At 30.1% G+C, this 27,383-nt stretch overlaps 2 protein-coding genes across 3 annotated transcripts in view; both read left to right on the plus strand.

Moving 5' to 3' along the window:
- Rtnl1 (reticulon) overlaps window positions 1-6,743 on the plus strand; it is a 39,913-nt gene extending 33,170 nt beyond the window's left edge. For both annotated transcript variants that reach the window (XM_070313149.1, XM_070313150.1), the window contains exons 3-6: window positions 3,962-4,169; window positions 4,248-4,456; window positions 4,547-4,652; window positions 5,216-6,743. In XM_070313149.1, coding sequence (XP_070169250.1) covers window positions 3,962-4,169; window positions 4,248-4,456; window positions 4,547-4,652; window positions 5,216-5,270 — 578 coding nt within the window. In that variant the 3' untranslated portion in view covers window positions 5,271-6,743. The remainder of the gene's footprint in view (window positions 1-3,961; window positions 4,170-4,247; window positions 4,457-4,546; window positions 4,653-5,215) is intronic.
- Window positions 6,744-8,919: 2,176 nt separating this feature from the next.
- Window positions 8,920-27,340, plus strand: Glyp (glycogen phosphorylase). The gene is made up of 11 exons (XM_070313124.1): window positions 8,920-9,300; window positions 15,186-15,287; window positions 18,761-19,075; window positions 21,995-22,106; window positions 22,192-22,511; window positions 22,843-23,153; window positions 23,242-23,356; window positions 23,843-24,025; window positions 24,537-24,884; window positions 25,157-25,486; window positions 25,606-27,340. Exons 1-11 carry the CDS (start codon window positions 9,058-9,060, stop codon window positions 25,759-25,761), a joined length of 2,535 nt encoding a protein of 844 aa, XP_070169225.1. The 5' UTR covers window positions 8,920-9,057; the 3' UTR covers window positions 25,762-27,340.
- The last annotated feature ends 43 nt before the right edge of the window (window positions 27,341-27,383 follow it).

Genomic DNA, 27,383 nt, shown 5'->3' on the forward strand with positions numbered 1-27,383 from the left:
TCTCTCCAATATTCTCCCGTTCCTTCTCGTCCCCTTTTTCTCTGTCGCTATCAATGAGCCCCTCTCCTCTCGCGCAGCCAAATCCTGAATCCGCGTTGCTTGGAATAGTCGTGCATGCGACTGCCGTCGTGAAAATATTCTCGGGAGATTCTCTTTAAAAATCCTCGTGACAAGTTATAAGGATGGTACGAAGGAACATTCAGAAAAGGCATCTGGGGGAAGTTCTTCCAGAGCGAGGTCCCGGTAAGTCCTGCGTTCCTACGAGAACTGGTTTGGTATGCTGGCGATCTGAGAACATATGTTGGGAACACAACACGTGGTCCTATTCCTTTACAACGTGTCACGATTATTCAATAAAAACTCAACTCTGTGCGGCTGGATACTTAACGTTATATTCTCACGAGAAATTGAGCATCTCAACATTGTTTACAATTAAATTCAAAGATTTAGCGTTATTCGGCAGGAAATATTGTGAAATAATAGTTTTATTTAACAAGTAGTAAGTTTTATAATAAGAAAGATTATATATATCGATCCAGCAAATTTTATATGAAATTTATTTACTGTTTTTTTAATGTAACTTTGTGTAATATTATTATACAAAATTTTTTATTAAAAGAATTTAAAATTTTAATTAATTAGTTTTATTCAAATTTAATTATTTTTTAGCATATATATATATATATAAAATTATAAACAAATAGAAAATTTTTTAGTACATTTTAAAGCCATGTTTAATAGATTTTATAATTAATAGATTTTAACTGTGTTTTGTGTGTGTGGGGGGGGGGGAGGTGCAGAAATGAACAAAAATGGACGGTTATTTTATATACATATAATAAGCACTCATTTTAATAAAAACTCTCAACATTGGTTAATTTCTAACTGTAATATTTTTATATGCTTCCTAACATGTGATTTATATACAATATAACCATAACATTAGCAATTGTTTTAATTTATTTTATAATTAATGCGTTATTAATTCTATATGAAAAAGATAAGATGTGAAACAAATATGTAATAAGTCATAAATATTATATAACAAAAATGTATTTGTTTTATCAAGGAAGATTTACTTAACAGTTCCAACTCGAATAATTTTCAAAATATGTGCGTTGTAAAAAAAAATATTTTCTAACAAAACTATATATACAGTTTCAAGATATACTGTTCTCAAAATTTTTCTGATATTTGATTTTTTCATGAGATTTTAAAATTATCTTGATTTTAAAGTAAATCTTCTCTTGAATGACACTATTTGATACTTTTTATATATGATGTATAATATTTTCATCTTTTTTATTAATGATATCTGTAATAATCTGTATTAAAAATGTCACATATATGTATAGACACATATACACACACATTAACGCGTTAAAGTATTAAAAATGAGATGTTAAGTCAAGGATAGAAATTAATCATTAATTTTCACTATTTAAAATATGAATGTTTCTTATCAAGTGTTATCTCGTCCATATTTGGGTGCTTGATATTTTAGTTAGACCACAAAGTAAACATCGCATCATACCGTACACTTTTTAAGACATATTGATTATATTTTTGCGTTTTATGTGTCTTTTTGGTAATGTATGTCGCGATCGGAATTTTGTCCTCTCGCGAAAATTTTGCAAGAGAAGAAGTTATCTGATAACGTCATAAAGTCCAATGTGGCATTATTGCCAAGTTCATTGATACAAGAGACTCATAAATATTATATGTTGGATACTTTATGAAAATTGATTGTGAATAAGAAATTGATTATTAATTAATTCATACGAATTACTTTCTATTGTAATTTATTAAGTTCCAATTGTATGTTGCATTACATGTGCGAAATATGATTTACCTCCGAAAAGAGATATATATATATATAATGTTAGATATTAATTATTTATGGAAATATTATTTTATATATACAGAGTGTCCCATTTTAAAAAACGCATCTCGATAATTTTTCAACGAAGCATTTTCAGCAAAAATGTTTTAGACAAAAATTGTAATGGTTTCGAGGAGGACATAAGATGATACCATTGGTTTGACCTTGAAGAGTTATTTGAAGGTCATATGAAGGTCAACTCCACTTTTTCAAATGGAACCCCCTATTTTTCATTGCATATTTTTGTAGTCTACCTCGAAAGCTTTTCAAAACATTATAATAAAGTATTTTTTCATTAAGTACTTTTTAAGTTATTTTATATTTTATTCTGACAAATTTTGATATAAAAATTAAAATGTCTCATAAAATATTTAGTTTTCGATAATCTTATCGAAAACTAAATATTAATACTTTTGTGTACAGAATAATAAGACAAATCAATTATAGTGTAAAGAAAAAAACAAATAATTGTTTAAAAAAAATACATTGTAAATATTTACATACTTTTTATTAAAAACAATTATTTTTTACTAATTGATTTGTCTCATTATTCTGTACATAAAAATATTACAGTAAGATTATCGAAAACTAAATATTTTATGAGATATTTTAATTTTTACATCAAAATATGTTAGATTAAAATATAAAATAACTCAAAAAATACTTAATGAAAAAATACTTTATTATAGTGTTTTGAAAAGCTCTCAAGATGGGCTACAAGAATATGCAATAAAAAATATAGTATTCCATTTAAAAAATTAAATGTGACCTTCATGTGACCTTCAAATAACTCTTCAAGATCAAACCAATGATAGCATCTTATGTCCCTCTCGAAACCATACAACTTTTATCTGAAACATTTTTGCTGAAACTACTTCGTTGAAGAATCATCGAGGTGCGTTTTGTAAAAAGGGACACCCTGTATATTAACATAGATGTACAAAATATTCAAAACACACACATAGAGTGAGCAATTTGTAATGCAAACTAACGATCGATTAAATTATCTTTGTGAAAAATATTGTATATATTAATTTTTTTTTAATTAAAAATTGTCGAGCTATTAATATTTTTTTAAAGAATATGCGAATGGGTTTGTATTCGAAATTAAAAGATATCTGTATATTGAATTTTATATTATATTCCTATTGAAAGTTTATTTCAAATTAATTGAAAAAGGTTCAATAACACAATTAGCTATATAAACGTGTTACGTAATGTGGAACTGATCACCTAAATAGAGTAGGAAAATAATCTAAATATGAATTATATGAGAGAGATAGATTAGAACGAGATAGAAGATAGAGTCTTATTGATAATTTGAATTATAAATTTAGCATAAAGTTAATTCGACTTCGTGTTACATAATGCGTTATTAATTTGTCAGCAATATTAAAATCGAAAATGATTAGCAGTCATTAGACACGTAAAAAACCGTTTTTTTTTTCTAATAGAAAAACAATTTTAAAAAAATATTTAAAAAAATTTTTTTATTATTTTTTAAAATATCTTTTTAAGATATTTCTATTTAAGATATCTTTTTATTAACATAATAAAAAAAACTAAAGTTCTTATATTTTTAATAATTAATTTTTTTTAAAGTAATTTTAATGAATTAATGAGACTTTTGCAGCGAATTATAATTAAAGTATTAAAATATTATTATAAATATTAACTAAAGTCTTTAAAAATTACAAACTGCGTTTTTGTATCTACAATAAATACAAGTTATTCAAGTTTAATTTTGATTTGTTTTTGGAGAATTTACCCAATAAAAAATATTAATTACATAATTATATGGCAAATTAGAATACGGGCATTTAAAATAATAATGGTTAATTCAAATCTATCATTCAAAAAGTTAAAAATAATGAAAAATCAATTTACAGTAATCAAAATATAATTTTTTTTTTTTAAACGAAGCTTTTTTTCATAAAGAAAACTTTTTATGAAAAAAAGTTTTGTTTTTCTCTAGTTACATCTCTAGCCATACATTATTATAGAGAAAGATTAGATATATTTGCGAATTAAGAATTTAAGATTATTTTTCTTAATTGGAATGTTTGTTTCTGTTTGCAGTGGCGGCTCTGATATATTGGCGCGATCCCAAAAAATCAGGGATTGTGTTCGGCACGATACTAGGTGTGCTCCTATCATTGGCCTATTTCAGTCTGATAAGTGTGCTCGCTTATCTGTCACTTCTCGTCCTTAGCGGAACCGTTATTTTCCGTATCTACAAAACCGTTCTTCAGGCAGTCCAGAAGACTTCGGACGGTCATCCATTCAAGTAAGTAGATAAATAATATTTTTTAGTTTTATTTTATAATAATTTCATTTTTTAATCAAACTATCATTTGGATCGCAGGGATATCCTTGATCTGGACTTGGTATTACCAGCTGAGAAGGTGCACGAAGTCGCGGATGTCGCAGTCGCACATGCTAACGCTGCCCTTAGTGAATTGCGCAGACTGTTCCTCGTTGAAGACTTCGTCGATTCTCTCAAATTTGGCGTCTTGCTATGGTGTCTCACCTACGTTGGTTCTTGGTTCAATGGCATGACTCTCATCATAATTGGTATTTTTTTCACGTCACTTTTTTTTACGCCTCTTTCGAATACTGTAAATTGGAGCATTCGAGTAAATGGATTCATTTACGTTATTTCAGGAGTGGTCGCTCTTTTCACGCTGCCTAAAGTTTACGAAACGAATCAGGAGCAGATTGATCAGAATCTGGTTTTGGTTCAGGCGAAAATCACTGAAATCACCGCTAAGTGAGTATAAAAAGTTCCCTTGATTTTGAGAGAAATTTTATGAGAAACGAAATAGAGATGCGATAAATTTTTTTCTCATTTCTTATTTATTATGTACATAGAAGTTGCAAGTACGTGTTACGTTGCTACACAATTTTTTATTTACCTAAATCTATAGTTATCAATATAATCTCTTTTTAATTCCATCTCAAAAAGATGCGAGAACTTACACATTTTTGTGACACAGAGATTGTATTTGTATAAGACTGTGGTATTATTTCACTGACAATGAATTCAGATTTTGCGATAACAATCAAAGTTGATTCCTACATATTATTTAATGAAAATGTAATACAATAATTAATATAAGGATTTTTTTCGCATAAATTGCATAAACTGAACTCACCAGATATTGATGTATAAATGTAAATATCACAAAGAATGTGTTATAACGCACAAAATATTATTTTTATCCAACAAAATTGTTAGATTACGAGATAATAAATGCATTAGATTTTTTATATGCTTATTATATTTTTCGTGATAATGTTTTACTCAAAAATTGATTGACTCGGTTGTTTCAGAGTGAAGGCGGCTATCCCTCTCGGTAAGAAGGCCGAGCCGTTGAAGGAAGAATAAAGAAAAGTCGTGCGTGAGCCAGCGGATCGTCCAGCGGACAGCCAGGACAACAGAGATAGAAAGGATTAAATTAGAAACGAAAGAGAGAAACGTTAAAAAAAGAATGAGAGAAGAAGTTTGAGAGCGCGTGCGAGCAGGACAATTTATGATCGGGAGAAGTCTCACACATCGTGTAATGGGCCCAGTAGTCGCGCTGGTGAGGGGATAATTAATAATTAACACGTGCGACAATTATCGTCGCGAGCTTCGTCGTCGTATAATTTCGGAGGAAATAAATATTATTATACTTTTCCAAGGCACAACACGATCGGCAAAGCCAAGTGGTCGCGCGCGCGTACCGACATTCTGATCACGAGAGCAATCCTCATCGAGGAACTAAACAACGCAAAAGAAAGAGTGAATGTATGCGTGTGTTTGCGAGAAAGAGAGAGAAAAAGAAATAAGCAACACTTAGTAATTAATTAATCGTTCATTCTTGCGATAAAAAATAATGGCATATTTTTAGCTAGTTGTAACAGTGCAATGTACATAGGGCTATTTTGGATCAGCCCTTCTCCTCTCCCTTCCACCCTGTTTCGTCGTATTCAAATATGTTTTAACGATTATCATAAACTTCGTGTTTTTACCTATCTAATGATGTTCTTTGTTTCTCTTCGTGAAAATGAAAAGTATACAAGAACGAGCGAGAGAATGAATGCGATTATGAATGTGTAAGCGAGACTGAATAATAAGGCTCCACGTGATTTATTATAGTCCCGTCTTTGGAGCATTGTATTCGATTAGCTTTGGATCATTCTTCGCGAACCGAATGTCACTAAAGTAATCATTCGAACTCGTGACGCGACAAAATATATACCATAATGAGAAACCAGGGGTATCGGAAGATCGTGATACTTTAGAACTTTAAACAGATACTTCAACGGACAGGGGAGAAACGGATAGTGGTGAATTGAACGGGATATGCGTTCGTATAAACGTAATCGTTTATCCCTCAGCGATGGATCTTAAAGTAATTGTCCAATTTACAGCGGTCTCCCCATCTTCTCGATGTTTTAAGTTGTTGTTGCGTTTGAGAAAATCGAACAAGGATTAAATGACGAGTTAAATTATGCAGAAACGTATATATTGTATCTGTCTCTCAATGACGTTGACGTTTGCATAATATTATTGCTACTGCATCATTAATTGTAATTACACCGTTATGTACACACGTGCGTGCATACGTATGATATATCGTACGCTTCTACTCCATGCGTATCCGTGCGTATGTGTACAAACACGCGTGTGTATGTGCGTGCGTGCGTGCGTGCGTGCGTGCGTGCGTGCGTGCGTGCGTGTGTGTGTGTGTGTGTGTGTGTGTGTGTGTGTGTGTGTGTGTGTGTGTGTGTGTGTGTGTGTGTGTGTGTGTGTGTGTGTGTGTGTGTGTGTGTGTGTGTGTGTGTGTGTGTGTGTGTGTGTGAAAGAGAAGGACAGTCATCATCAAATAAAATGATCCTAAACGAATAACGAGATACGGAACACATTGTACGGTGAACGATGAAGATGCAACTTTATATTATATCATAATATCTATCTATAGTTATCGAGAAAACATGTGTTTTTATCGGGACCGATGGCAAAATGTTAAGAATGTGAATTGTAATACGCGTATTGCTTCTTGTCGTTTTCATTATTGCATCTGCATCTGCACGATTAATTTATAAATAAATGATATTAAATAAGATGAAAAACTGTTTTTTTCTTTTCACAATTATCTCATATTTTATGCGTCCCCTTGAAATATTTTTCTTTCAACGATTTTTGATAATCTATTTTTAAAGTGTCTTATATGTGTGTACTAAGTAATATTATTTCATATGCAGTGTGATAAATTTTCTATGAATGTACAAAGGAAACGAGAGTAATTTTATAGTTGTTTATTTGAAACTGATTTGAAAAAAATTTCTTAGTTAAGATCTCTTCTTTAAAATTTTTGGATGAGCTAAAAATTAATTATATATTAATAAAAGTTTAAGCAATCAGCGTTATCTGAAACATTAATTAGAAAACATTAAATAAAAAAATATATAATTTATGTATAAGTATGATCAAAAAATTAACAAGCAGAGCTGTAACAAGAATCTGGGAATCTAAACAGCCAAACGGTTCACACAGATTTTTAATTTAATATAATATGGAAATGTTAAATCGTGACATTAATACTACGTTAATATTTCAATAAAAACTGAATGCAAATTGCATAGTAATATAAAATAATTTTTGGAAAAAATCAACATATTTTTAATGATAAAATTAACTTGGAAAAATGTTACGAACGGTCTGTGTAGTCACTCTCACTCTTAATTATAGAATAAATTCTTTTTTGTAAATTATAACAGATAAATCCTGTCACTAATAATACGGAACATATTTATTATGTAAAATTAATATGTGCACATTGTGTTATTTTAACATTTTTTCAGTTGTTTTAATAATTTAACATTAAAGTTCAAAGGATGTATGTGTCATATGTCGAAACATTGACAAAAGCATGAAAATTTTGTAGACTGTTCTACTATTTCTTTTGAATATCTGTGCAAAACCTGAGCACAATTCTAATAGTTTGGAAATTATTTAAATTTAAAGTTACTATTAATTCTTACGAAAAATCGCGTATTGTAGCACTTATTGACAAATTTGATAAAGAAAAAACATTGCCAGTAAAATTAAAATTTTCGTATATATTGAGAAAACTCTAATAAATATTTGTGTAAAACTTGCTTTAGATTCACTTACTCGTTAAAAAGTTATTTACTAAAAATTGTAGAAAGATATTATCTATCTCTCTTTCTCTTTCTGCAAATTACTTGTTTTTTTTTTGTTTCTTGCAGTTGATTTCAAGAGGTATTCACGATCAAAAGATTTTGATATAAATTAGGAAAAATATTAATTACAATTATTTTCTTTCATGAAGAGATCAAAAACTATATTATTTTGTGATACTTTAATTTTTTTATAATTCGGATTTATTCATTCTATTTTTCAAACAATATAAACGTAAGAAATATGTTTTTTTTTTTGTTAATTTTGACAATTTTTTGCTACTATTGTACAGCCAAAACATCCTTAATACAACAGCAATATATTAAATTAATACATGAACATGTTAAAAACATTTAATACAAAAATTTGAACCGGTATATTTTTTAACAAGAAAACAAAATTTTCAACTGTATAATTACTATTAAAATGTTATGGATGCATTTTATTAATTGATATGAAATCAAATACATGATAGGAAAATAATGATATCGATACCATTCAGAATTTATTGGATTCTTTAATAAAAATGTATATTTCAGCTCTAGCTACTTCTCTGGGCGCTACGAATGCTTCGGAATGTTTACAGTGCGGTCCATTTGACATTTCGGAGCAATGAGCGACATCATCATCAGTATCATCGTAGACTTTTGTTTATGATCTCAAGCTGAATAGAACAGCTGGATCAAGATTTTAAAAATATCGATTCATTTACATGTATAACGCTCAAGTCGTAGTACTCTAAGGTAAAATCACATTTTCTACTTTTGTCATCGCAAATATGTAAACGCTCACGCATTCGTACGCATGCGTCACCTTGAGGCAAGGTGACCACTGCCTTCTGAACATCTGAACTGGCAGCCGCGTATCATTCGCCTTTGGAGGGCCGTAGACGCATCATCGGTCGTCAGTCGAGTGCGTGTTATCGACGCAACTTGTTGTCTCGCGAATAAATCAAAAGCTGCTGCTCGAGTTAAAATAAATTATCATGTCAATGCCGAACAGCGATCACGAGAAGAGGAAGCAGATTTCGGTGCGCGGGATCGTCGATGTCGAGAACGTCGGGAATTTTAAAAAGACTTTCAACAGGCACCTTCACTACACCCTAGTGAAGGATCGTAACGTCGCCACGACCCGCGATTACTACTTCGCTTTAGCCCATAGTGTCAAGGACAATCTCGTTTCGCGATGGATTCGCACCCAGCAACATTATTACGAGAGAGATCCCAAGGTAATCGTTCATGTATCTTTAAATCGAAACCGATACGAAATTCCGATGAATTCGAATTTCACCGAAAGATATAGCGGTAGAATTCTATATTTATCATCTCTATGTTTATCTATACACGATGATTACCGCATGCATACACACACACACACACACACACACACACACACACACACATACACATATACACACGTATAAAAATTGATTTTTCATATTTATATATATATTAAAAATTCAATACACAAAAAATTGTATTGTTTTTCCTATTTTTGTTCAACAATAAATAATATCAGAAAATGTCTAAGAGAAAATTATCTTCGATAGTTTTTCTTCATTATAATATCAGTTAACAAACACAGAAAGAAAGTATATAGTTATTTAACTGAATATACAGGGTGATTATAAAGATTAACTGACAAACTTTTGTACAAATTAAGATTATTTCCCTCATTGGTATATTATCCACAATGTAGTACCTTACATTTAAAAACTTGTATTGACTCAGGATTACTTCAGAGAACATGGATTCCTAATCGAAAATTGCTATATTCCGACCCCTCTGTACACTCTGAAGTTTGCTAGTAGCCTTTAGAATAACCCTGTATATCAGTTACACGCGAAATTTCATAGTTGTCGAATTTCAATATATATATTTTTTGAAGCAAAATTTATTTAAATTTAAAAATTCTGTGAGCTCAAGGAAAATATACTTTTGAATAAACTTGTTATTCTCAATATAATAATATAAAAATATAAAAATAGAATATAAAAATTTGTTATTCGATATGATCTGATGTATTTCACACATCTTGAAAACATTTCGCAATATACGCAAACAGGAAATTGTTAAATCGATTATAGTTCATTAAGACAATGAACATAAATAGTTAAAAATTATACATTGGCTAATACGATTATGTGATTTATCAATAATAGCATTACGTCATGATCTTCGTCCTCGCTTCTATGTATCTCGAATATTTTTATTAGAATTTAGATAAAGACAATTTTTAATATCTTATACATTAATGAAGGAGATTCTTTATTATGTAAGATAACAAAACCGGCTTTTATCTGAATTCTTATAAAAATTTTTCAGATACGTATATATATAATATATAAGTGAGGTTATACATATACAAAGATCATGCGTAACATTATTATGTATATGTGACCCTGCTCGAAGAAAGGGAAAACTTCCTTGAGTGTTCAACTATTCATCTATACACACACGTAATATACTTATTTATACATGATATATATACATATACACATAACTAAATCTTTTATAATTAATTACGTTTATAATTGCATTACATTTTGCTTTTTTTCTAATTTATTTTTATGATTAAAATTTTTTATATATTATTTATAATTTATAATTTAATATTATATTTATTATTTATGTATGTATATGTATAGGATTGCAAAGGTTTCTTATAAATTCGATCTCTTTATAAAAAAAAAAAAAAAAACTAGGTCTTTTAAATAAAACGCCAATACTGATTTCCAATCATTTTTAAAATTCTCTCTCTCTCGACACTTTTATAAAAAAATTAATTTTTTAAAAAGCTTGTACAATATATACAGAGTATAGAGCGCTCCGTTGCTACGGCGGCGTACTCTACCAGGCAGACGGCTCACCGACATGCGTCCGGCTAAAAGTCGGCGCTGATTGGCCAGATTTTACTTAATAATAACTCCTTTATTAAGTATTATAGAAAAAAATGGTACAGGACTTTTCGGTTCAGTTTACTGTGCTCTACCTGCTCACGAGCGTTGGCATAATCTTTATCAGACATCCTGTATATGTGTGTGCGTGTGATACGTGCACACATATGCATACACATATACATATTAAAATACATAAATGTGAATAGTCTTTATTTAACTTCAGCTTAACGCCAAGAAGTGGACTTGGTTTACACAATACCTATAACTCACATCCCTTTCTCATTCTCTCATGCATACCCTTATAATTACTTATAACTACCTTATATTCCTATTTTTCTTATAACCTTCTCCTTCTCCTTCCAAATTTTCCTTAATAACCTTCCTTTCGCATCATCTAACACATCGTTCCACAATTTTTCCTCTACTTCATTCTCTTCCTTACCTATTTCTATAAACTATCTTTTAGTTACATCACAATCTTTCATCACAATCTTTAAAATAAAATAATGACTTATACAATCCTCGCCTACACCGCAAAATACACAGACATACGCTTCCTCCCCTAACCAATATTTATTTCTATCCTCCATGTTTCCGCATCTTAACCTTAATAAAGCCCTTACGCTGTCGCCTAAATTTCCTAAATTCTCATTTCCTTCCCTTAAATACATTGGCCCTTCCAACCTTATTTCCAAATCCTTGTATTTCTTATTATATCTAGCTTCCGTAATTTTATTATCCTCTAATTGTCTCTGCACTTCCCTGTCCCTATTTCTCACCTCCTCACTTATGTCAATTCCTTCCTCTCTTGAACAGCAGCGGACTCATCACACAACCTTGCCTTACTCCCTTCGTTGTAAAAAACTTCTCAGTGATTTCTTCTTTTACCCTTACTGCTACCTCTGTTTCTTCATATATCCTTTCCATCTTCCAGACGAGGTCCTCTGCGACTCCTTTCTCCCTTAATCCTTTCCATAGTTGTTCGCTTTCCACATTATCGAAGGCTGCTTTCAGGTCTACAAACATAGCATAAACCTTTCCTTTCTTGTTTCCTTTTTCTCTCTCCCTCTGGACAATATGGTTCCATACAAAGATATTATCTATTGTAAACCTTCCTCTTCTGAATCCTGCCTGGCTTTCCGGTAGCAAACTCAGTCTCTCTGTTTCGTCTTCAAATCTGTTCCTCAACATCTCAGCATATATCTCCTAAGCCGAGCACAGCAAAGATATGCCTCTATAGTTACCAGCCTTATTAGTGTCACCTCTCTTATACAATGGGACAATTATTGACATTTTCCAGTCCTTGGGTATATATCCCTCTTTCCATATCTACCTCAATATTTCCACCAGCCCTTTCTTCACTGCACCTCCTCCGAATTTCCAAGCTTCAAAATACATAAATGTGTAATCTGTGATATAAGACGCATAACGTAAAAGCACTTATGATAGAAATTTATTTTCGTCTAATTAGAAATGGAGCAAGTTTAGTATGTATATTTATGATTTTAAATTAATTCAATATTTAAGAATTATTTTGTTGAAATCACAAATAATATTTTTATAAAAATTATGAATATATTTAACATAACTAATATGAGACTAAGATAATAAAAAAATAATATCGTTATCATCTAGAATTAGAATCTATTATTAGCACTTCGAAATAGTAAGTAATAAGTGAAACTTTAATCTGAAATGTAAAATATTCGATGTAATATTTTACGTTGTTAAATGTTTTGAGTCTCCCTCCATCGGTAAGTCTCATGTCTTTTGTTATACGCGGCATTATTCCACCACTATATAAAATAATTTCTAGAAGATCCATAGCTTACAGTCGTATTCTCGGCCGCTAGTTTTTGAAACAACTATGTGGTAGGGTAGACAATACATTTGAGTCATTGGGAAGCCGTTGGAGGATTTTTAATATTTTCAATAACCGATTCTTTTTATATTTTTATTATTCGACTAAGTTATTTAAATCTTATTTTGTATTCTTGATCGCTACTTTTACATTGTTAATTTTTACACTGAAGAGAGCCCAGATTGGGACGGAAACATTTGTTTAATTCTTATCTAATTGCGATTTTATCAATTTTCTGTCATTAGTAGTTATTTTAATAATTTTACACTATTTATATTGTACTTTGTTTGTTTAATTTATTCTAATTTATTTTTATTTATTCAAACTAAATGTTTGTGTATTTATTTTAAATGTGATTTTTATTATAATAACACACGACAATTGCTCCTTAAGTCCCTGTTATAGAATATTGTGTAAAATATACTTTTTTTATCTCTTTTTTCTTTTATTAAAGTATGTAAGAGAGACATGATTGCGTGATTCATCCTGTATATTCCGAATTTTGATTTTATTTCGATTATGTTTTCAAGCCCTCATTAAAATATGCAGATATTATTTTGGTACTATTAAAAATATATTTATATAATTCTGTTTCTTTTTCTATATCTAATACATATTTTTTATAACTTTTTTCAATAAGAATTCTATAATTTGTGATTTTAATTTTAATAATTTCCTGATAAATTTAATTAATTTTGAAGATTTTCTAATAAGTTTGAAAATTTTACCTTTCCTTAAAAAATATGTTAATGCATCTACGATATAGTTACATGTAATTAACAAAAAAAGGCTGTTTGTGAAGTCAGTTTTAGAGGAACAAGTATATACAACTAAAATATATATTTTTTAGTTAATTTTCCTCGACATTTTTACAATGAGAAAATCAACTTTGAGTTATTCACAAAGTTCTATTAAAATTACAGTCGCGTCAAAAGCGTGTGGAGACATCTTTTATATACGTATAATATTTCCGTATTTATTTAAAACGTCTAATTAAACTTCTCACGGATCACCGAAATGTATACTTAAAAGTTTTTAAAATAAATATTTAAAAATCTAGTTGCGTCATACAATTTGCTGTGCTTGGCTCTTATTTATATATCTTTTATTTTCGTTTTTTTTTGTGCAGAGCCTTATAAATTTATTAATTTTCTACAAACACACACACTCCTCCCAATATGATAAAATAATTTTATATAATTATTATTTAAGAGAGATTATTAAGAGATTATTAAGAGAGAGATGCATTAAAAATGTTTTAGATAAACTTACGTTTACAATACAGTACTTACATGAGAATTAAGATAAGTATAACCTCGTAAGCTTATGTAATCGGATAATTTAATATTCTTTTTCTCTTTATAATTTCTTTCAACTCTTGTGAATGTTGGAATCTGCGCCAATTTAGTACACATCTCTAATTCTTCTTGTTGGACTTGTCATTTGGATACATTCCAAAAAATATGAACTTTCTAGCATGATTTGCTTTTTCTTAAACTGTTAGAAATTTTGTCGATAAGTGTACAAAGATCATTGAACATATAATTCATAGATTTTTTAATTAATTTGTAATCGACTGTCCTTAAAAGAAAATATTGACATACCTTAAAAATGATAATTAAAATAATCGAACAAATTATGAAATTATAAAATACAATTATAAAATGAAAATAAATATGTTAAGCATTTCTAATATATATTTTTTTAATCAAATGTGTTTTTAAAATTTATATTACGATAACCGCATATAGAACAACTAAAATAAAGCAAAATCAATTTACAATATAATCTACAATATAATTATATGTGCAAGTTGAAAACAGAAAAAAAGTAATATCAATTTAAAAATTAAATTTGGAATGAAAACGACATGTTACATAACATAAGAAAGTTATATTTTACTCATACTAATAATAGACTATTCTCTGTATAAAAATCTAATAGGTTTCTCTCGAAGAAAATCAATCGGTTTTCATACAGAAATTAGTATTCATTATATCTATAAATTATAATACATGTCAATTAATCGACTCTATATGAATTTTGCTTCATTTTAAGATGGAGATGACCTACAATAACAATATATTTTTATTTGTACGGCTATTGTTGTCTAGAAAAATAATTTTTGTTAATTTAATTATTGTAATATGTAATATGAACTTATATAATATTGTAATATTCATATTGTATGTTGCTTATATTTAAAAAAATTTTAAATATACAAATAATTTTTTTATTATATTTTTGAATTTACGATGTGAAATTCGTACACAATATTTATAATGGAATATTGTTAATTAAAGTCAAACAGGAAATTCTCTATTCATAATCGTGAATATTTTTTTTCTTTCAGAGGGTGTATTATTTGTCCTTGGAATATTATATGGGAAGATCGCTGCAAAATACAATGATTAATTTAGGTATACAAGGAGCATGCGATGAGGCAATGTATCAGGCAAGTTATATTGTATTTTACATAATTGCATGTATTTATACTAAGGTTGGAAAAGTTACTTTTACAAACATAACTTATTACCGTTACCGTTACTAATTTTAAAAAGTAACTCGTTACCGTTACTGTTACTGCTCAAAAAAATAACGAGTCGTTACAATTTCCGTTACTTTTTTAATATACAATACAAATTTTACATACAATTTTTTAAAATACAAGTTAAACTAAACTAATAACTCAAATTAAACTAAAAATTTATACTAAACACTAAAAATTTTTAAATATTATTTTATACGTGCTGCTCGCTTTACAAAGTAGGAAGAAACAAGATAAAAAAGCCTTCCAATAGTTTTCATGTAATGCTGCATTCCAACACTCTTCAATATGTTTCTTTATTTGAAGATTATAAGAATAAATTAACGATAAAAATAATTGTTAAATTCGTTATTCGTTACCGAAAAATATAACAAAGTTATTTTTTTCGTTACAAACAAAATTTGTAACGCCGTTACTGTTACAGTTATCAAAAAAATTGTAACAGTAACGGCGTTACAAGTAACGCGTTACTTCCCAATCCTGATTTATACAAATGATTGAATATAACTAAAATCTTAGGATGCTCCTAAATTTCTGTCTTTCGTCTTGAAAAATATTAAAAATAAAAATGGATTATTTTTTTCACCAGATCATTAGACAAATTACAAAAGACATTTTGTGAGATATATATTACACTTCTTTGCATTCTCTTTTTGCTTTTCTTATATCGGAGAAATATAGATTATCTTCATTTGGAATTTGCTTAAAAAGGATAAATAAAGGATAAATTATAAAAATTTTATATAGTTTGTGAAAATATGAATAAAAAAACACACTTTTGACATATAGCAGGTTGATTTTGAAACTTGTTAATATAACATGCGTTACCAGATTCGTAGCTATAAAAAAATGTGTTTTGGTTATAACACATGCGTAAAAAAGTTACGAAATAGGCTCCCAGACAGCAGAAAATCCAGAAGACATTTTAAAGATGTCTAAAAGACAATAAGACATCTTTAAAAGTTGTCTTTTAGTCATCTTTTAGGAGCTTGTCTTGTTTGGGCTTGTAAAGTGCGAGAAAGACAATATGTTCTTGAGTTTTTGATTTAAACAGTATCATATCTAATTATTAAAATTTAACATAAAAATTTTGTATGTAAAATTATTATTTTTCTAGCATATTTATTCTATTCTAAAGCTATGACTGTGCTATTAAATTTGATTATTTATTTTTACTTTCTTATAGAGGAAGCTTTGTTTTCGTGACAAAATTCTTTTTCGAGTTTTTTTATGCTAATGTGTTTAGAATGTTCTAAAACGTCGAAAAATTATATTCTTGAAAAATGTATGTATGTATGTATGTATGTACGCAATGTTTGTACAACCTCTAACTTTCGCAAATTTTTAGATATCAGATTAAATTTTTTTACATGGATAGAGTATTATTATTAAAGGATAGTTGATATTGGTGAGGATCGGTGAAAGGGTTCATTTTTTATAAAATTTTGAATTTTTTTAGAAATGTCCATACACGTTTCAACTTTGCCAAAATTTTGAGATAACGGGTTAAATTTTTTTACATGAATAGGGTATTATTAAAGGATGGTTGGTATTGAATTTAGTAAGAATCGGTGAAAGAATTCATTTTTATAAAATTTTGAGTTTTTTGGGAAATGTCTGTACACGTCCCAACTTTCGCAAATTTCGAGATACCTTTCTTTAAAATTAAAAAATTGAAAAACTCGCTTGCTTTAAGGAGTTTAAGCTTTGTGAGCGAAATAAAATGATGAGGAAGCAATGTGCAAGTTTCTAATTTGCAAAATTTTCAGCTTATTTTTACTTTATCTTGCTTATGTTATAGATATTATGTAATGGTTACGTAATGTATAATGTTTGTTATGCATATATATGTGCAATATACACTTTAATAATGCGATAAGATAATACAGTAATAAATGATAGAACTTCTTACGAAAACACATTCGGTTTCAAGAAAAAGCCAAGGTTCAAATGTTTAATACTGGAAATCTTCTTTAATTAGTCTATCATTTGTTTATTAACTTTTTTCTCTCTCTCTCTCTCTCTCTCTCTTTTATTTTATTTTCAATACATTATATATCATTTTATAACCTAGCCAAATTAGACAAAAATAAGGTCAATCTGCAGAAAAATTCTCAGAAGGCTGGATTTTGGTATACAGCGAGATATTGTCATTTGATCGTGCCAATTCTTTTTGACTTTGACTCGAGTCTTCATTAAGTAATGCCTCCAATTCTGCATCTTCGAAAACCTTCTCTCTTCCATCGCTATGCCGGTCTTCGACGTGAAAATCACCGTTCTTGAAGCGTTGAAACCACTCACGACACGTTCTTTCACTAATAGCGGCTTCACCATAAGTATTTGAGAGCATTCGATGAGCCTCAGCCGCAGATTTCTTTATATTGAAGCAGAAAATTAAAACCTCCCGCAAATGACGAGAATTTGGCTCGTAAACTGACATTTTCAATCGAGAATAACTTTATGATGCAGACACAAATCGACTAATGTTTCTATGGGGTTATGTTGACAGATGCCCAAGTTTATTGCATGACGTCTATGATCTATTTATTTCGATCACTACTTACCGCTAAAGCCATCTACAGGAAAACGGCGGAAGCAAAGTTGTACACCTAATATACAGAGAGTTTTTCATCGGCTATAATATTTCTATACACATATAAATCACATATATATCACTGTATGACGTCTGCATTCTGAGTTGTATATTCGCATGCGAATATATCCGAAACGATTGATTTTGGAAAAAAAGTAATGAAACCTTTTTTGTAGCAAATTTTATAAGCTACAAATTTTATAATAACTTTGTATGCCGAAAAATCAATATTTTCAAAGACATTCGCGAAAAATTGTTTTTTACTCTCTTTTGCTCCCTATAAAATTTTTAGCAGGGATGGTATCGATGGGAACTTTTGAGATATTGTTCCAAATAACAATATCTCGCTCTATATCATTAAAATCCAGCTTTCTACGAATTTTTCCGCAGACGATTTTTAATTTGACTGGGCTATTACTCATATCAGTATTTCGATCAATGATAGAAAATAGAGAAAAATATTCTGATAAAATAACACCTGAATCAGTGAGAACTTTTATGTGTATTTTTTTTGTATAAGTGTCCATTAAAGTCGTAAAAATCACATTACATAATCGATACTGTTTTTTTAGTATATATAGATTTGAAAGAGATTCAAGATAATTTTATTTGGAGGTATGTGAGTGTGTCTTTATAAGCTTAACACATTATGAAAGATGAAAAGAAATTTGTAATAAATATTATGCGAAAAAAGTAAATTTTAAATTATTGAAGAATGAATATAGCTTGTATAAAAACTTGTTCCGATTACCAGAAATATCTGTATAATTACGACCGTTTTTCGTAGATGGGTTTGGATATAGAGGAATTAGAAGAGCTCGAAGAAGATGCTGGCCTCGGTAATGGAGGATTAGGTCGTCTAGCTGCTTGCTTTTTGGACAGCATGGCCACATTAGGTTTAGCCGCTTACGGTTATGGAATACGTTACGAATACGGCATATTTGCGCAGAAAATCAAAAATGGCGAGCAGGTAGAGGAGCCAGACGATTGGCTCCGATATGGCAACCCGTGGGAGAAAGCTCGGCCAGAATTTATGTTACCGGTAAATTTTTACGGCCACGTGATTGACGATGCCGAGGGTAAAAAGTGGGTGAATACACAGGTAATAAATTATTTTAACCTTTTATACGTAGGAGAAAGTTGTCTGAAATGGGATTATATTTAAAAGATAATCATATATTTAAAATTTAAAATAATATATTTTTGATTATGCTACCATAAAAAAATAAAATTTTTTCTCTCTTTCTCAATTTTTTATCTAAATTTTTATTAATTTCAAAGTACAAGAAAATTATACATGTTTACAATCGTTACCATCTAGCAACAAATTTCTTAAATCACACATATACAGGGTGAGGTATCTAAGACAGGCCACCCGAATAACTCCTACAGTTTTAGAGATAAGAGAAAATGTTTGAAATAAAAGTTGTATAGTATCAAGGGAGAAATCTTGTGAAAGTGAATATTTTTTTTTTTTTAGATGGAGGCGCTTAGGAGATTTGAAAGCCATCTTCATTTTTTTTAAATGGAACCACCCTAATTTTTTTATACAAATGGATTCCTCGCAATATTTGGCACAAAAAATTATAAGGATGACCAAAAAGTGAATAATTTACGAAATATTTTGTACTTTATTTTGATATAATTTTACATAAACTATAAAATATTTCGTAAAATATTCATGTTTACATTCGTGTCCTTTCTGGTGTTATCGTTTATACGGATCGTAGAATGTAAATAAACATTCAATTACCTTGTACACTTCAATCTTTATGTATCAATACTACATGTTGAGTTTAATTAAGTATCTAGTATGGAGTATAAAGTACAAAATATTTCGTAAACTATTCACTTCTTGGCCATCTTATCCTTATAATTTTTTGTGCCAAATATTGCAAGGAATCGATTTGTATAAAAAATTAGGGTGGTTCCATTTAAAAAAAATGAAGATGACCTTCAAATCTCCTAAGCGCCTCCACCTAAAAAAAATGTTCACTTCCACAAAATTTCTCCCTCGATATTGTACAACTTTTATTTCAAACATATTGTCCTATCTCCAAAACTGTAGGAGTTATTCGGGTGGCCTGTCTTAAATGCCTCACCCTATATATAGCATATTGAAAGAAAGTACTGTTAAATTTGTAAAATAGATTAATATTTTTTATGGATTATATTCACCAGAATATTTATGGTTATATTCACCAGAATAAATAGCATAACATAGTTTAACATTAGAAATATTATTAGGCTATATTAAAAAAAATTTCGTTATTTCATTTTTAGAAAAGGCACATACATATATATTCAGATTCATCTTTTGAAATTCTATATAATTCATGCACCTATTGTTTGCACATATTGTATCTGTACTATACTACACATTTTATCCTTTCTTGTGCATTTCCAACACAAGCTACGAAACCATTATTTCTTATTGAATAACAGCCTAAGAAAAGCGTAATTTTCTAAGACCTTGGATTTAAGAGACAATTTTCTCTTTTCTCTTATTTAGTCTTCTTTTTGTGCTATTGGTTTTTTGCTATTATACTGTAAAAAAAAGAAAACTGAAATCTTACAATCATATCATCTAATTGTAAATTGTAAATATTTTAATCTTACAAGGGAAGGGCGCGACCTTGGGGTCACCGAATTTAAAAAGGTTTTTATATTGTGTAGTATTCTACCAGAAGACTACTTGAGCAAAGCGACAGGACGCAACGGTCAGCCATTTTCAAGAAAAATTTATTTAAAAAATACAGAGTTACTCATACTCGCCTCCGTTAGGCCGATTATCAAGAAGTCGACGTAGGTCGAACGCTAAGCGCGTGACTATCACGCAGCAGACTCTGATTCGATTTCTGTCGCATTTTTTCTCATTTTTTTTGTTTTAATACAATCCACCAACGAATGTTTATTTATATAAAATAAAGCTAATTTCGCATTTTGCATTGTAATTGTGTATTAATAATAAATTATAACTATGTTCAAATAGTGTACCGTTAGCAGTTACGGTCAAATCAGGTAGAAAAATATTATGGTCGGAAAGGTATAACGAAGTTGACAAAGAATTAGACACCAAACCAAATTATGATAAATTAACTAGTTTTTATATTAAATTATAATTATGTTGAAATAGTTTTATCTGCTTCATTTTATATAGAAAATACGGATAGAATGTATAAAATAATGTTTGTAAGTTGAATGAAAAATGCCCACTTTCGGAATAAATTAAAAAAAAAAAAAATTGCCTTTGGAAAATGCAAATTTAAAATAAAAATAAAATGGTTAGTTAAATTAATTTTATTTTATATAAATAAACATTCGTTGCTGGATGGTATTAAAAATAAAAAAAAAAATAAGGAAAAATGAGATGGACATGAATTGAACCAAGATCTGCTGCGTGATAGTCACGCGCTTAGCGCCCGACCTACGCTGACTTCTCGATAATCGGTCTAACGGAGCCAGGTATGAGGAACTCTGTATTTTTTAAATAAATTTTTCTTGAAAATGGCTGAGCGTTGCGCTCTATCGCTTTGCTCAAGTACTCTTCTGGTAGAGTATTACACTATATAAAAACCTTTCTAAATTCGGTGACCCCGAGATCGCGCCCTCCCCTTGTTAGCCTACGCGCTTGAACTAATCAATAAATTAAATATTTTTTAAAATTATTGCTACAAATAAGCAGAATTGATATAATAAATCTTATTTGTTTTCTATTTTCTTTTATAGAAATATAAAGAAATAATTTTAAAAACGCAATATTTTTTATAATTTATATACAATACATATGACAATAGCAAATAATTCAAAGTTGATAAGACAATATAACATGTTGCGTTATAGATTATAATTAATTTATTAGATACGATTTAAATGTAGTAGATAAATTTATAAATCTGATACGGTCCAGAAGTCTGTGTCATATAGACAATTTTTTCCTATATGTACACGATGTTTTAATTGTATTGATAATTGCTGTTTTGATCTAATTATCACGATGTTTTATTTATGTATTACTCAGGTCGTTTTTGCTATGCCTTATGACAACCCAATTCCCGGTTACAAAAATAATGTTGTTAATTCACTAAGACTATGGTCCGCAAAATCACCTGTAGAATTTAATTTAAAATTCTGTAAGTATTAATAAGTTTGTGTGCGATACAACAGTTTTTCGACTACTATTGACTCATGATACATTATTGACTGGTGTTTTTTTAGTTAACGATGGTGACTACATACAAGCTGTGATCGATCGTAATCTGGCGGAGAATATATCCAGAGTCCTTTATCCCAACGACAATTTCTTCGAGGGCAAAGAGCTCAGATTAAAGCAAGAATACTTTATGGTAGCTGCTACTCTGCAAGATATTATTCGAAGATATAAATCTAGCAAATTCGGTTCGAGAGAGCATCACAGAACCGATTTCGATAGCTTCCCTGATAAAGTGGCGATTCAACTCAATGATACGCATCCCTCCCTAGCTATTCCCGAGTTGATGAGGATTCTTGTTGATGTCGAGAAGCTTACTTGGGATAAGGTATTTACAATCTGCTATATAGCAGTGCTATTTGCAAATTCAAAATATTGTTTTGAAAGAAAAGATACATACACATTGGCGAGGATTTAAAATACGCACTAGAAATGCTATTATATTTTTTTATCTATTAAATTTTCTGGTAGTATTGAGAGAATATTAAAAAAAAAATAATTTCTTCAAGATAATAATTTTTGTTTTAAACATGCAAACAACACTCTTCAGTAGCGGTCACACATCTATCAGTAAATCTGATAGTAATAGAGTGTACGGTTTTGTCTTTTGTCATACACATAAAACTTTCGAAACGAACATCTCTTGGAATATCTTTCAGGCTTGGGACATTACAACGCGTACATGCGCTTACACAAATCATACGGTTCTTCCCGAAGCATTGGAGCGATGGCCCACTAGCTTATTGGAAAGTATACTCCCAAGACACTTGCAAATCATTTATCAGATAAATCACTTGCATCTTCAAAACGTCGCGACTAAGTGGCCTGGCAACATGGATCGTATTCGTCGGATGTCTTTAATAGAAGAGGACGGCGATAAGAGAGTCAATATGGCTCATTTGTCAATCGTCGGTAGTCACGCTATAAACGGGGTTGCCCGTATTCATTCAGAAATTCTCAAAGATAGTGTGTATGTTTCGCATTGAATTGTATTTATGACTTTATCAAAGTCTCAGAAAATTCATAGCATGTCTAATCTGTTTTTTCCGCTTTATTAGCTTCCGAGATTTTTACGAATTATCACCGGAAAAGTTTCAAAACAAGACAAACGGCATTACACCGAGGAGATGGCTATTACTTTGCAATCCAAATCTATCTGATATCATTGAAGAAGTGAGTACTCAATTATATTAGTGTATCTTTTTAATAACTTCTACACATATATCTCTTATACAAGATGTCCGGTAAAAATTGTACCAACGCTCATGAGCGAATAGAGCACAGTAAACTGAACAAAAAAGTCGTGTAACATTTTTTTCTATAACGCTTAATAAAGAAGTTATTATTAAGTAAAGTCTGGCCAATCAGCGCCGATCTTTAGCTGCGCGCCTAGTAGTGTGCGTGAGCGTTCCGTCGCTACGGCAGCGCACACTATCAGGCAGACGGTTCACCGACGTGCGTCCGGCTAAAAGTCGGCACTGATTGGCCAGACTTTACTCCATAATAACTCCTTTATTAAGCGTTATAGAAAAAAAATGTCCAAATACAGGACTTTTCTATTCAGTTTACTGTGCTGCACCTGTTCACGAGCGTTTGCACAATCTTTACTAGACACCCTATACATGTATGACTTTATGCGATGTATTTTATAATTTCTAGAAAATTGGTAGCGAGTGGACAGTTCATTTAGAACAGTTGACGCAATTAAAGAAATGGGCGAAAGATCCAGTATTTCAACGTAATATCGTTAAAGTCAAGCAGGAGAACAAATTACGATTAGCCCAAATATTAGAGAAAGACTATGGCGTTCGGATTAATCCAGCATCTATCTTTGATATCCAGGTCAGAATACGAGCAGCAATCATACAAGTCATTTATAATATCAAATATCCTTTTCATTATAGATCTTTGGTTAATTTGTTATTGATTTTTAAATAAAGATGTCAAGGGATTTATCTATTTTTACGAATAATTAAAAATTGAAAATTGGAGATTTTTGACAAATAGAATATTAGAAAAGGAAATAAATGACGAACTGTCACATTCTTCAATTAATTTTAATTAAGTTTTAATAAAATTTAAATAAGATTTAAAACTTTATGTTAATTTTTCATGTGATGCAACTATAAAAGATGTGATAAAAAAAATAACAACCTTGACATTTTTGTTAGAAAAATATAATTTCTGCATCGATCAAAGAAACCGTGATTAAAAGGACGGTTTTGAGATAATTTATAATACACCATCGATATTATGATATAATGCATAAAATATGCTAAATGATGCACACGTACATAAATTCAAACAATTTTAAAATGACACAGGATTGAGTTGAATGATATTTCATTGACAGGTAAAACGCATACATGAGTATAAGCGACAACTGTTGAATTGTTTGCACGTCATCACTTTGTACAATCGAATAAAAAGGAATCCATCCGCGCCTTTTGTCCCAAGAACCGTAATGATAGGAGGCAAAGCTGCGCCAGGTTATCATTTGGCAAAGAAGATCATCCAGCTTATCTGTAGCGTCGGCAATGTTATCAATAACGATCCAATCGTCGGTGACAAGCTTAAATTGATCTTTCTTGAAAATTACCGCGTAACCTTGGCCGAAAAAATCATACCCGCCGCAGATTTGAGCGAACAGATTTCGACCGCTGGCACCGAAGCGTCTGGCACTGGGAACATGAAGTTTATGGTCAGTAGCTTTTGGCAGTAAAAAATGAGGCTAATAATAAGCTTGCAGTGTGCGCGCATTCGTTTATAAATTATAACATCTACCATTTCTTATGAGAGCTAAGCTTGATCGTCGAATTCATTCGGCGAATGTAAAATTATGCGAGCAATATTTTAGTTATTTTCTATTATCTTACTTGATACACACACTTCATATTTAATCGCAATCGCGTAATTATTCTTATTACAAAATTTAGATTGTTTAAATAACAGAATCATACATTATATTTATAGTTGAATGGTGCGTTGACCATCGGCACTTTGGACGGGGCAAACGTAGAAATGGCAGAGGAAATGGGCTCGGATAATATCTTTATTTTCGGTATGACGGTAGATGAAGTGGAAGCTTTAAAACATAAAGGCTACAATGCTTACGATTATTATAACAAACTGCCCGAAGCGAAGCAGTGTATCGATCAAATCCAAGGAGGATTCTTCAGCCCGAATAATCCCGATGAATTTCGAGATATTGCTGATGTGTTACTCAAATGGGACAGGTTCTTATCCTTAGCCGATTACGAGAGCTATATACAAATGCAAGATCACGTCAGTAAAGTCTATCAGGTACTTGATCAATTAAAAAAATTAACTTTTTGTTGTGCGTGAGTTTTTGTTTACCAAAAAAAAAATGATAGAAATCGTTATCACTTATTAATCGCGAAATCGCTTATTAATCGTTCCAGGACGAAAGCAAATGGGTGGAGATGACTATCCATAACATTGCATCGTCTGGGAAATTCTCGTCGGATCGTACAATTGCGGAATACGCCCGCGAGATTTGGGGTGTCGAGCCGAACTGGCAGAAACTTCCGGATCCGCATGAGCCCCGTGATATTTAAATGCGTCGCCATGACCAAAATAAAATAGTTCTTCTTTTTCATAAGATATTCCGAGAACATCCGTTTCTTTCGCGATTAACATATCTTCCTGCCATAAATGACAACGAACTCTAACTGGCGATAACTGGCACCGTCCGGAACTCCGTCACGGTCGCACAAAGCAATAGGGATTATCGCGTGCGAGGATACACATTGTGATATATTATCTCGCAATATTCCGTAAATATTTGTTTATACAAGAACAAAGATTCTTTAACGATGAATGCTTGAGGCTTGCCTAAATGTTTCACGAGGTATCATTAAGGTTTTTTCATGATGACGAAACTAGTTGAAACATGCTATCGCTACGCAACATAATGAAATACTCTACTTTATACTAACAAAATATTATTTAATATTATATATATTAAATAATATCAATATACTATATTTTTATATATTATATATTAATATATATTGTATAATATTAATATTATATTAATATATATTATCTTTTTTTCGTCTGTAGAGTTAAAGAAAAAAATGTTATTATATATAATATGGTATTTTATACATATAAACGTATATTATACACAATCTTATATTTTTAAAAACTAACTAACTATATATAATATATATATTTTATATATATTGTATATACAGTAAATTAATAGATCTGTGTTTAAATTATCATAAATCGACGTTTAAAAAATTTGAGTTAAGAATAAAATGGATATCATAATACAGCATGTTGTTTGACCGTTCGCATCACTGAATGTTGAAAAGAGAAGATAAAAATCCACAGAGAACATTAAGTCGTTTTAAAGACATTTAAAAAACACAAGATGTCATTAAGAGAACTTTGAGACGTCTGTTAGACATATCTGTTATCTGGGGAGAAGAAAAAAGGGAGATATAGTGATCGAAGACAACAATTATTTTACTCTTCATTACTATCTCTTACGTATTATGATCTTCATTCTTTAGGCATTTCTTATGCATGATTTAAAAGTTTATTTAATTGACAAAATTTTGGCGTTACATGATAGTTTTCATGTACGTGATAAATGTACAAAATAATGAAAGCTTTTAATAGTGAAAAAATTAATATGCGTGATACCAACAAACTTTTAGCAATGTATCTTCCGCACGCGAGTATCCATTTCGAATTATCTAGTCGTAATTGTGTTCGATATATTTCTGGCAGCGCGTTATTCATTTTTAAAGTAATCATTATAAATATCTTTTTAAATGTGTAACAGATTTTCTTAATCTTGACGAGTAAAAAATGTTTGATGATAACAGAAAAAAAAAGAAAGTATATGTGAATCATCTTACTATTTTATCTTATCATCAACACTAATGCCAGTATACTCATTTTTATTAATGAACTATTTGCATGCTAATTACGTCGTGGCACAGTGCTTGTCTGTTAAGTGCTACAAGAAATTACATATATATTTACAATATTTAAATAATATATTACAAATTATAAAAAGGTCATTGTAATTTGTTGAAATAAAATTTATGGCGAATATTCTTGAAGATATCTTGGAAAAAAAAATACTAAAAAAATAGTCTTCTTAACTTTTGACAAGTCCATAAAGTGTATAAATTCTTTTTATTATTGAATTGATATTAAT

This window comes from Polyergus mexicanus, unplaced genomic scaffold, assembly GCF_030449975.1.
Source record: "Polyergus mexicanus isolate NDT 795.1 unplaced genomic scaffold, iyPolMexi1.0 SCAF_23, whole genome shotgun sequence".
NCBI classification, from domain to species: domain Eukaryota; kingdom Metazoa; phylum Arthropoda; class Insecta; order Hymenoptera; family Formicidae; genus Polyergus; species Polyergus mexicanus.